Source organism: Macaca fascicularis, chromosome 1 (assembly GCF_037993035.2).
Source record: "Macaca fascicularis isolate 582-1 chromosome 1, T2T-MFA8v1.1".
NCBI lineage: Eukaryota > Metazoa > Chordata > Mammalia > Primates > Cercopithecidae > Macaca > Macaca fascicularis.
The window spans coordinates 200,075,053-200,087,746 of record NC_088375.1 but is presented as its reverse complement, the minus strand read 5'-3'; the positions used below and the strand labels follow the sequence as shown (position 1 = coordinate 200,087,746).

Sequence of the window (12,694 nt, the reverse complement as noted above, 5' to 3'; positions counted from 1 at the left end):
ACCTTGAGCTTGGCATAGAACTGTTGAGCAGGTGGTTGGATGTTTGGTTCTGGGATTCAGTGGGGAGATCGGGGTTGGAGGCGGACATGTGGGAGTCATGGGCGGCAGCTGAATCCATAGCAGTGAATGAGACAGCCCAGGGGAGAGAAGAAGAGAGATGAGCAGAGATCCACTGACATTTAAAAAGGGACTGTGAAGAAAGGAAGAGGAGCCTGTGAAGTCACCTGAGAAGGAGTGGGCAGAGGGGTAGGAGGGAAGTCAGGAAAATGCCATGTCATAGAAACAGGAGACATTTCAAGAATAAAAGGAGTCGATTATGTCAAATGCCACAGTGCGTTCAGAGGTTAGTAACTCAGGCTCGGGAGTTAGAAGATTCATGTGCAATTCTGGCCCCATCACTTGCTGGATAGGTGAACTTAAGCAAAACGGATTAACCTCTAAGTGTCAGTTTCCTTGTCTGCGAGTTGGTCATGATACTTATGCCTACATCGGAGGATTGGTGGCAAAGATAAATGAGCCAATAGAGAGTTTCCAGGACATAGAAAGTGGTCAACAAATGGTAACAATTATTATAGGCACCAAAAAGTACCTTTTGAAGACAGCTCTCAAGAGATCATCTGTGGCCACTGCCAGGGCATGTCAATGACAGGAAGTGTGGGAATCAGACCACAGTGAGGGGAGAATTGAAGGAAAGTGAAGAAGAGGCGTCTATGCTCTAAGAACTTGATTATGAAGGACATGGAAGGTGGGATGGAGCTGCGGAAATATTTTTTAGGAGGCAAGTAACTTTGGACATGTTTTCAGGATGACAGAAAGAGCCAGTAAAAATAGTCTTTAAACCTCAGAAGGGAGGAGAACAGTTCAGGGATGGAGGGGGTCATGAGGAGATGGGCTCAAGCCCTGGAGGAAGGATCAGCCTGGGATGGGTGGTCCCAGCTTTTCCTATGAGCCAAGGAAGGGGATGAGGGTGGCTGAGAATCTGGATGTGTCTAGAGAGATGCTGTCAGGAAGCTGAGGGAGTCTGTGATGTCAGCCTACACTTCGGAAAATGAGGTGTAAGTGAAGACGTGGGGGAGAGGTCTGGGGGAGGTAGGGAGGATTTAAAACCCTTGTTGTAAAGAACAGGTTAAATGGGGTAGGGATGGGAGCTCCAAAAGGGGTAACACCTCAGGGACAGCATAGGGTTCAGGGGAAAGGTGGAGACTCGGGATGAGAAGGAACCCACGGGGAGGAGCAGGCCTCTTCGAGGGGCTGGGGCTCAATCGGAAGATGAGAAACAAAGAGATGAGGCTCCATAAAGAAACAGGGGCTCAGAGTGGACAGAGGGATTCTGGAAGAGGCTTAAGACAAAGCTGGTATCCAGTGGGAGAAACAGGGCTTCAACAATCGGATTGGGAGTCCGACAAAGACACCTGGCCGCATGTGGCCAGTCTCCCCTGCTTTTGTACCAGGGGAGCACGAGGCTTTCTGGAGGGTCCCTGTAGCCCCTTGGTTCTTCCCCACATGGGCTCAGACATCCCAGTCCTCAGATACCCTGGAACTCCAGATCAGAGGGATCATTCCCCTTCCCCATTCTCTACAGAGAGCAGCAGGCAGGTGGAGAGAGGCAGGCCAGCAGATGGGAAGGCCACACTGCAGGGTTCCCACTCTAGCCACTGCAGAGCTCCTCACTCCTCTGCAGGACACTGTGAGGTGCATGTTAAAAAGGAAGCCCCCAGGGAGGTCAGGGCAGCCCTGGAGAAGCAGCAGGGAGCAGCGAAATGGCAGTGAGTCTTCAGGGATGGCAAGGAGTCGGCTATGGGGGAGAAAGGATGGGTGTTCCCTCCCTGGACCCTTCAGTTCCCAGCTTAGAGCACCTCCCTACCCAGGGAGGGGGCAAACCAGGCCAATCCAGAAGTCCTGAATCCAGAAGTCCCTTCTTATTTGCTCTGTGGCCCTATGTGCTCCCTTGGGCCTTCATGAGTTCTCCAGGAGAGCCCTAACTTGTGCACAACTTACCTAGCAAGGCCAATGTCCCACAAAGACACACGCAGACTCTATTTTCCACACCTTTGAACATGCTGTATAGTCTCTTCCCAGAATACCTTTAGTCGGCACTCAACAACTGCAACTCCTCCACCGAGATTCAGCTCAGGGAACATTCCTCACCCAGGTCGGTGAGGTGTCTCCTCTGTGTTCCCAAGAAGCCCAGGGCTCTCTCCTATCACAGCCTCACCATGCTATATTCTATCTGCTTCCTTGTCTATTCCCACTGTACACTGTGAGCTCCTCACAAGCAGCATCTGTATCTTCATCTTTGTATCCACAGCACCCAGAAATGCTCATTGAATAAATAGATCTGTAGCAGCTATGTGGAATGCAGAAATACACTGAACCTCCAGAACTTGTATTGACTTTTTCTCCTAAAATTATAGCATGACTTAAGAAAACGATGTAGGCTGGATGAGGCTGGGGTGAAGGCTCCATAAAAAGTAGGAACCAGAGCTCCTGGCCTCACCTGCAGAGACCATAGAGATGGTAAGACAAGATGAGAACAGCATGCCAGCTATCACCTGCACCATCCACTCCCAGGAGGCCCTGCCTGAATTGTATCAGGGCTGAAATCCAGTTTGTCCCCTAACCTAGGAAAACACATGAGACACATGAAACTCCCAGGACCCCTCCACAGCTTCGGCTGTCCCACCACAGGTACCCCGGAATGACAAACTTCAGCAGAGGCACATTCTGGAAATAACGGATCTTCATATTCAAACATGTGGGCCACCCGGATTATAGCAGAAAAGAGGGCTGGAGAAGGCTTTGCTTTCCAACTGCTGACCTTCAATCTTAAGAGCAGCCACAGCTAAGGTGCACCTCAGTATCCTGTCCACTGCCTGTCCTCAACTTCATTATGCCTCCAACCTCCTAAGACAGAGATCAGCACAGCCTGTCCAAAACAGTAGGTCAAGCGGAAGTCTCCAGGGACTGACACATCATTAGAACAGAAGGGCCCTTCATGGCACAAATAGGGAAAGTGAAGCCCCACAGGAGCTCAGAGTGACCCAATGGGGCAGGGCAGAGCCTCCCGGCATCCAGGCCCTCCATCACAGGGACAGCTGGCTCTCACCCAACACTTTCCACTGCTCCCTGGTTGACAAGACTGGTGAAGGCTGAGGACCCTGTTCCCCAACCCCCAAAAAGCCTCACCTGCAGATAGTGATAAGTCCTGGCTTTGGCCTTGGTCTCCGGACCCAGGAGCCCCTTGCCTGGCCCGGCCCCCGGGTATCCATCCCGGCCCTGGCTGACCATCATGGTATGCCAGGCACTTCGCTTGACCGACTGTCCATCCAGTGACATGGACATGCCAGTGCAGGCAAGGCAGCGGCCTTCCGACCCGCCCGAGCGCCCCTTGAAGCTCAAGTCCCGGTAGGACCCATCTGGACCCTCCAGGCAGAAGGGACCACCAGGCTCCCCAGGGGGCCTGCCACCCGCCAGGAAGCCGCTATCACTGTCCAAGTTGTCATCGGAGCTCCACCAGCCTGTAGACTTGGCCTGATGCCGACCATCCCCCTTGCGGTCCTTGCTCTTGCTCCTCTTGCCGTGCCGGGACTGGTGGTGGTGGTGATGGTGGTGGTGATGGTGGTGGTGGGAGGTGTGGGGGCCTCCGGAGCCTGGGCCAGGGTAGCTGTCTCCTCCAGAGCCACCTCTTCCCTCAGCCTTGGGCCCATTATAGTCCCGCTTCCCCGGCGCCTCCAGAGAGTGGGACTTGGCAAAGAGCTTCTGCACAGAATGAACCAGGTGCCGGATGCGGCTAGGGCTCTCGCTGCGGGGCTCTGGGGCAGTGCCAGTCCCTGGCGCTGGCCCGGGCCCTGCCCCTGCTGGCCCTCGCTGGTATGGTAGTGTGTGGAAGCCATCTTGTTGAACTGGCAACTGCTTTTCAAACTGATCCAGGAGTGTAGGAGGCAGGCGGGGGGCACCCTTGCCCTGTGGGTGGCCCACACAGTCTTCACAGGTGTCAAAGGGGCTCTGGCCAGGGTACATCCTGGGGAAGGTGCTGCTACCCCCCCCAACCCCGGCCCCCCCTGGCCCTCCCTCAGGGCCTACCGACGGCCCCTCACTCAGGCTCAGGGGCCCTTCAGGAGAAATGTGTCCCAGGCCAGCTCTCGGGGCACAGAAGCGGGGCTCAGTGGAGAAGGCCTCCCTGGAGCCCAGCAGGTATGGGGCCCTGGCAGCTGGGCCCACGTCCATATGCTGCTGGTCAGCAAAGCGGGCTGGGCGGGGATGGCTGCCTCGGTCGCCATGGTAACCCCTCATGGCCTCAGCAAAGGCTCTTCATAGTCTTGGGGGCCAGGCCCCAGGAACCTCCTGGAAAAATAGGGAGAAAAGGTATTTGAATTGAACAGCCCTCTTCACCTAAAAACATCTTTTATTCGGCATCCTTGTATCCCTTTAGGTAATACATATCAATTTATTATGATTAATTTTACTATCCTCCCACAAATGGACTAAAAACTCCTTTAAACAGTCATAATAGACAGATAGACACTCAAGGGCACAAAGTAATCCCATCATTCAACGAATGCTGCAAATCCGATAAATACTTATTCACAGGAGGATATTCCCTCAGTCAAATGGGTTTTTAAGTGTCCTTAGAGACTGGGCACAGTGGTTCACACCTGTACTTCTAGCACTTTGGGAGTCCAAGACAGGAGGATCACTTCTTGAGCACAAGAGCTCAAAGCTGCAGTGAACTATGATTGTATTATACCACTGCACTCCAGCCCAGGCAACAGAGCAAGACCTGGCCTCTAAATTTATATATATATATATATATATATATATATATATATTTGTTTGCTTTTATATTTGTAAATGTATATTAATAAATATTTATAAATGCATCTATATTTATATATACATAGAAATATTTACATATATACATATATACACATTTATTTGTAAATACATAGATATACTTTGGGATGTGTGTTTGTGTGTATGTGTATATCCTTAGTTTACCAAAAACAAAAGGATACCCAGGGAGACATAAAATATTCAAAGGAACCAGTCTTTAGGTGAACTAGCTTTTAACAAGCTGGCATTAGGCAAATAGATCCACAGCCACATCTCTACCCCAACCCTGCCCTACACCCCACTGTTGCAAGAGCCAAGCCTCAGGGTCACAGCTCCCAGCTGCTGTGAACAAAGAGAACACTGGACCCAAATCTACATATCCAGCACCATCCCACAGAAAAATCCCTCCCCTTCCTTCCATGCCCTGTGCATTCCATCTGGCCGCAGGCTCATTCTCCCTCCCCTGTGGACTGAAATAAGGAGAATCTGAGATGACTCTTCCTCCTTCCTCTTCTGGGTTCCAAATATTTCCCCCATGAAATTACCCCTTTTGCCTTTTACCCCCCACCCTCCACTCCCATTCCACTGGAGGGGAATCATGAAGGAGGAAAATCCGTGAAGAAGAACAGCAGCTACACAAAGTAGCATCTGAATCCTAAACTGGGATTGGAACCCAGGAGTTCCTCCTCCCAGGAACAGAGGGAATGCAAGACAGGAAAGCGATGGAGAAAAAACTCAGGAACCAGTGCTCCTGGCCTCCATCCCAGGCTTGCCAAGGCTACAGGACAGAGAGGTCAGCTCTCAGCAAGAGCTGCCTCCAATCAGGACTCCAGGAGCTGCCAGGATAGGAGCTACGGCAGGAGGGAGTGACAGCAGGAGGGACAGGGACAGAGGAGCTGGCAGACGGTGCCCTCCCTCATCCTCGACCAGGCTCCTGGGCCATCTGCTGACTAGGAGGGATGACAGCCTCAAAGGCTCCAGACAGCAGCACCTCCGAGACTCATTCTCTTTCTCCCTACCACCACCTCCCCACACCCACCTTTCTTCAGATCCTGCTCATCCCTCATCTCCTACTATTTCCCAAGTACTTGCTATATACCAGGTATTGTGCATACCTGATACTCTCTAATCTCACTGAAATCTTGTAATGCAGATATTATCCACACTTACCCATGAGAAAATTGAGCTCAAAATGGTGAGGTCACACAGCCAGTAAGTGGATGAGTCACTTTGAATCAAGATTCAAACTCATTATTCTGGCATGAGAACCTGAGTCTAATCCCCGCTCCCAGACTCTTCTATCACTCACCATCCAGGGTGTCCCATCCTTGATGTCAGGATCCCCACCACCAGGCAGAATCCTAACTTCAGAAGGCTCAGGACCACTGGTTCCTGATGGAAAAGAAAAGGATGGTAAGCAAAAGGGGAGAGATGTTTTCCCACAGTCCTCAGAGGACTGGTCTCTGGCCCTGACAGTTTCCCTTCCCAACCCCCCCAAAACCAGGACTGATTGGATCCGCCATGATGCAGAGCCTTTGAACCCCCAGGGAAATGAGGTTGGCTTCATTATTCAAATACATGCAAATGAGCTTACAGGTTGGACTACCTCCAACTGCAGGTGTCTGTGGGATCTGTCCATGGTGCTGAGCCACTGCATTTTTTTTTTTTTTCCATTGCCCTCAAATATGATTCCATTCCACAAACATTTGTTGAACAGCTACCATAAGCAAGAGAGTGGGAAGTGTATAGAGGTGATTTAAGAGTGGTCCCTGTCCTCGAGGGGTTTATAGTCTAACAGGGGAACAACCTCTCACGTGACAGAGTTATTTCAGGCCACTTTATTTTTGCACAAACTGTACCCTCCTCCTAGAATTTCCTTTCATCCACCTCAAAGCCCTCCCCCTGGCTAACACTTACTCATATTAAGCCCCACCTTCCCTTAAAGACTTTCTGTGCTCTTATTCTAGGTTATGCTCTTTATCGGGCTTTTATAACACCCTGGGTGTCCCCATGAAAGCAGCCTTCACACTGCATTGAAAATGTCTGTTTTGGTTTCTGTCTCCCCACTTAGAATGTGGTCTTCTTCAGGATAGGAACTAAGTCCTATTCATCTCTGCATCTCCAGCACCTAACTCAGGGCTTTGCCCAGAGCCAGTCCTTAATAAACATTCACTAAGTAGACGAACAAATGACTGTGCTGTAAAGAGGTACCAAAATGTTAGGCTACGTCAGATGAGGATGGGACCAGATTCAATAGAGGGCAGTCAAGGAAGACTTCTCAGAGGAGAGGGTGTTTGTGATGGAGTACAAGATGTCTGTGTGTCCCATACACATAGGTGATGGGGAAGAGAACCTACCCAGTGGAGGAAACAACAAGCACAGGGAGAAGAGGTGTGCAAATAGGGAATTCTAAGGGGTAGGCTCAGAGGGTTCTGGCAGACAGGGAATGGCAAATAGTGGGAATAGGAGAGAGAAATTCAGAAAGTAAGAAGACCCTGAAGTTTGCAGCAGCCGTGACTGGAAGACTAATGATGCCATTATTAGACACAGGGACATCAGGAAGAAGAGCTAGCTTTGCAAGCATGATTAATAGTAGTGGAAGAGGCACAGTCAGACATCAGGAAGAACTTCCTGACCCTGAAGGATATGAGACAATGAAGAAGACTGTGGTTTCCTAAGAATCTTCCATAGAGGACAGGGTGAGACATGCCCAGCCCCTGGCCCACCCTGGAGCCTGGACTGTAGAAGCTGTTGGTTACACTGCCTAAAGGGAGACTGGGGTGACCTCACGGATACCAGCTGCCTGGCTCTGGATGACAATTCTCCTCCATTGCCCTTCTTTGGGGAAACAGAGGGAATTTCAGGTCAAGATGGCCTCTCAAGTAGTTGTTGAAAAAGCACTTGGAAGCATCTCTCTGCCTTGGAAAGAAGACAGAAAGACAGCCTGGTCCTTCATCCATGTCATTCTCTTTCCTCTTCCTGCCCCAGGCAAGACCTGTATCTGAGACTCACGGCACAAAAGGCCACTTTGGCAGAAGCTCAGATCGTCCCATTTGCTCTGTGTGTGGCGACATCAAGCTAGGGCCTCATGGAACTTCCCAAGGGTGGACATTCCCAGGTGCCCCTCTGTCTCCTGCTTCACACAGGTGCTGCTGCCAAGCTGTTCAGCTTTCATCAAGATCCTATGAAACTTCAGCCCCTCTGGCATCAATCCACATTCTCCTTGCTCTTGTCTTGGAGAAGATGAGCCCTATAATTGCTGCTCTCCAGACAGATCACCTCTCAACTCCTTTACCCAGATGCTACAGGGCAGCCCTGTATAGTGAAAAAGCACAGGTCCTGAGACCAGAACGTATGTGACACCTGACGTACCAGAGGCGGCCCACCCTCTCTAAGCCTCAGGATACCTGCTCACCTATCTCCCAGGATTTCAATGAGTATCAAATAATAAAATCACTCTTACAAACTCTAAAAGATTAATACAGTGTAATCCCTCATGAGAAGCCTTTTTTTGGATTTACAAAATCACCAGTGTCCAAATAGTAAACAGTATAATCAAAATCCAAATTACTGGGAGCAGGAGATATCCAATTTATGGATTTTCTAAAGAAAATATTTAATTAACAACTGGCTTCCTCCTATATATTATGCTTTATGATCACATTCCTCCCCCCACATCACTCGCCTTCACTCCATTACTAAACAAAATCAATGGGAGGGAAAAACAAGTGAGGAAGAGACTAATAATTCAGTCCATCACCATGCCCTATGGATTTTGCTTCCTAAAAAAAAAAAAAAAAAAAAAAAAAAAAAAACAGATGTGCCCATTTATTCCATATTCACCATATCACTGTTGGCTGACTCGCTAAAACTCATTCCCAGCCTCCTTGTCCTTATCTCGGCCTCCTTTGTAACTAGAGGCCACATTATTCCATTTTGGTTAATGATATATACATGGAAGCATAATGAGGGTTTCTGGGAAAGACTTTGCCTTTGTGACCAAAGGGGCAGGAATTGCTAGTGCCATCTTTCCTCCCCTTATTTTTAGCTTGACTACAACCATGATGGCCAGAGCTAGGGCCGCTATCTTGCCACCACAAGAGGCCTAGAGAACTGCAGAGATGTCAGTTCTGACATCATTGGGCCATGGAACCAACGTGAACAGTTGCTTTACTCCAGGTCTACATGTGATAAGGAATGCGCTCTTTATTTAAACCACTGTTGGCCAGATTTCCTGTAGTATTTGCAGCAGAAAGCACTGCTAATGAATCCAACTGTTCCTGAGAACACTATCTCCTGCCTGCATGCCTGCACGTCTTCTCCTAACTGGTCTCCCTGCTTCCGTTCTTACCCCGCTCCAATCCAAATGGTCACTTGAAAATGCAAATCTCATCATGTCACTTCTCTGCTTAAAACTCTTCATTGGTTTATTGATGTTCTCAAGATAAAATGCCTTCACTTGTCCAACAAGACCTGCAGGGTCTGGCCCTTCCTACTTTTCCAACATCCTCTCACAACATGCTCCCCTTGCTTTCTCTGCGGCAGCCAGGACAGTCTTTTGTCAGTCCCATGATCCCTCGCATCACGCGGCCTATTCCCCCTGTTGGGAAAGCTTTTCCTACCCACCTCTGCCTTGCTAACTCCTACACACCCTTCAGATCTCAGCCCAGTTGTTGCTTCCTCGGGGAAGCTTTCTCTGGCCTCCCTGACTAGGTCAGATCCCCCTGCTGTTTGCTCTCAAGGCACCATGTACCTGTCTCTTATACTGTTACCATTTAAAATATGTGTGACTCCTAGATTGTCCGTCTCTCCCACTAGAATGTAAGCTCCACATAAGTGCAGGAATTGTATCCATCTTATCCACTGAATTGTCCCCAGTCCCTAGAACAATCCTTAGCATATGGCAGGCATTTGCTGAGTGCATGTGAGTCTACAAAGAACAAGATCCTTTCATTTATGATATTTTGTGTGATTCCCACAACTATTCCAAGGGATAGGTATTGTCCGCCCCCCCACCACCTTCCAGTGTACAGAAGAAGAAACTGAGATTTGGAGAGGCTAACTTGAGCTCCCCAAGATCACACTGAGAGCTGCTGTCAAAGCCAGAAGTCAAATCCAGTGTTGGCTGATTTCAAAGCCTTAGCTTTTCTCCTATCTGTGTTGCCAGCCCAGAGAAGTCAAACTTATTCAATGCCATTCTGAAGTGAGCACAGTAATGAAAGTGAATATGTTTTTTTTAAAGTAAACAAACAAATAAAAAGACCTCATCCATACATATCTCCCAGAGCTAACCAGAGTGTGATTTAGCCTTTTCCCATGTGTGGTGAGCACTGAGTTTATACTAAGCCCAAGGTCAGATTAGTATAGAATAAAGGACACTCCCTGAAGTCCTATGACAATTCTGGGTGCTGGTGTTATTTTCTCATTTTTATTGCACCAAGTCGTCCATCCACTATCCCAGGACACAGAGAGCTGCCCGAATGGTGAGAGGGCCGAGGGAAGCAGCCACTTTTGCAGTAGTCTATGGTTGGCTGGAAAGTGGTGAGTGAAGGAGTCTGGGAGGGTGCCGTGTGTGACAAATTCTTCTCTGATGCAGCTCAAATCTATCTGGGAATGGAAGAAGTGGCACAGATGCCGTCACCAAGAAATTACCCAATTTAGCACCAACTACACAATCCAGCAATTAGTTTCTTAAACCGGAACTTGCTGGGGGCTGCCAGGCTGGCGGGGTTGTTGTTACAAATCTCACTGGGAAACCAGCTGTGTAATTCGCCAGGAGATTGTCACTGCCCCAAGCAATTACCTTCCAGAAAAAGAATGGAAAATGGGAGAAGGAGTCAGAGTGTTTTCTCTCCCTCTCCCCTAGGGCCCTGCCCAGCCAAATCGGTTGGTTTTCCTTTCTTGAGAACTAGGCAACTCACAGACTCCCTTGATTAAAGCAGTTATTGGTATGGACTCTGCCATCAGACTCTGTGGGCTCAAATCCCTTTCCACTCACTTAATGGCTGTGTGTACTTAAGTAAGTGATTCACCTCTCTTAACCCGTTTCCTCATCTGTAAAATGGAGATAATATTAGAGCCACAATAAAGGTGTGAATGGTGTAAGGTTTAACAAGGTAAAGCATATAAATCCCTTAGCACTGTCGCTGGCACATGATAAATACTCACTAACGGTAGCTATCTTTATCATTGTTTCCTCCATTGGTTTACAGTGACATTGGGTAGGTCACTTAATTTCTCTGGATGACCATCTAAGACCAAAGATACTCACCTGGGGAAAAGATAAGGCATTCTTACTCTAGACTGTCCACATCTGGGTACCCAGAGATTCAGGTGTGTTTGACAAAGGCCAGTATCTCAGCGTTTGGCACAAAGTGATGCCTTGGGCCAAGATGAAGATTTCAAAAATCAAATTTTAGCCAATTCACTCCTTCCCCAGAAAGCTGTCTGGGAGAGCTACAAGCTGGACATGACGATCCAAACAGCAGCAAAAGGTTAGAGTTGTTCCCTTGTGAAGGTCAGCCCTATCCAATCCCCTCACCTGGAGCCTATAAGGTCATCTCCACACCAGTTCCAACACAGTAGAACTTCCAGCAAGGAATTCTAGTGAGGCCTAGAATTCATTTTGCTGCTGTCAGCCTGGCTCCTCCACGCTGGTGAGAAGCCATGTGTGTCCCTGGGATCCCAAAGTTTTAGGCTTTGTCTACCCACCCCCTCTCCCTGTGTTAACCAACCAGTATAGACAGGATTGTGCCTCAGTTTCTCTGTCCAGCCCTTCACACTGGGAGCCCTAACACAGAGCCTCTGACCTGCAGCTCATACCCCTGATTATTCAACTGTGCCCATGGATAGGCATCCCTCTGCCCCCTCAGCCCCTGGTCTCTTCCTGCATCCAGTTCTGCCTGAGCCCCCCGACTGATTTGACACTGGCCTTGCCCAGATGCCTGTAGCAGGATCTCTGTAGTTGGGCTGGTGTCCTAGTCCCTGGCCTCCCTCAACCCCACTACCCACCCCTGTTGCTGAAGACTTGGCATGCCTTGTATCCAACCCCACACCTTAGGACCCCAAGGGAAATCACCTCCTCTTCCCCTCACTACCCCAGAAAATGGAGAAGGAAGAAGGGGAAACAGAACGGAAGGAGGGAGGCTTGCCGTTTTATTCACTCATCTTTATTACTTTATTTAATCAAGTCTTCCTAGGGACTTAGGGCAGAAATTTTACAGAAAATGGGTTTACAGCTCCAAAACACTCGAGCCATTTAGGCAGATACAAGTCTAAATCCATCTCCTGACCCACTGGACGGTGCTCAGCCTGTGAATAACCCACACTACCTATAATCTCTTTGAAAATCCCACCTCAGGGGGCTTTGCACTTGATGTTCTCTCTGCTGGAACACTCTGCCCCAGATATTCCCATGGCTTCCTCTGTCTCAGAAGAGACAGACAGGCCTATCTGACCACTCACTCCAACTATAGTTGAGCTGCAACCCTGGGTATGCTCTATATCACCTGCTTCATTGCCCTCAGAGCACTGATTGCCCTTTGAAATTATGTTCTTTGTCTATTGCGTGTTTATAGTATGTCTCCCCATAGTAGAACATAAGCTCCAGAAGGGCAGGGACTGTGTCTGTTTGTGTGCTGCAGCATTTTGAGTGTCTAGAACAATGCCTGCCACTAAACGGTGTTTAAAAAAATACCTATTCTGTGAATGAATGTTTTCCCTTGCTGCCCTCATCCACTCTGCTCCTATGTACAACAGCCCACAGAAAGGACCTCCACTCCTTTCTCTTCAAAGGCTTTGGAGAGTCCTGGAGAATCTGGCATTAGAAATCCAGCCTCTATACCCAGGGCCTTGTTCATGA

General features: G+C 49.0%; 1 protein-coding gene across 7 annotated transcripts in view; it reads right to left on the bottom strand.

The window, feature by feature from the left end:
* DLGAP3 (DLG associated protein 3) overlaps positions 1-12,694 on the bottom strand; it is a 69,150-nt gene that overhangs the window by 40,061 nt on the left and 16,395 nt on the right. For all 7 annotated transcript variants that reach the window (XM_045375072.3, XM_074012725.1, XM_045375078.3 and 4 more), the window contains 2 exons: positions 6,143-6,225; positions 3,187-4,344 (listed from right to left, as the gene is read on the bottom strand). In XM_045375072.3, the coding sequence (XP_045231007.2) occupies positions 3,187-4,293 (1,107 nt within the window). In that variant the 5' untranslated portion in view covers positions 4,294-4,344; positions 6,143-6,225. The remainder of the gene's footprint in view (positions 1-3,186; positions 4,345-6,142; positions 6,226-12,694) is intronic.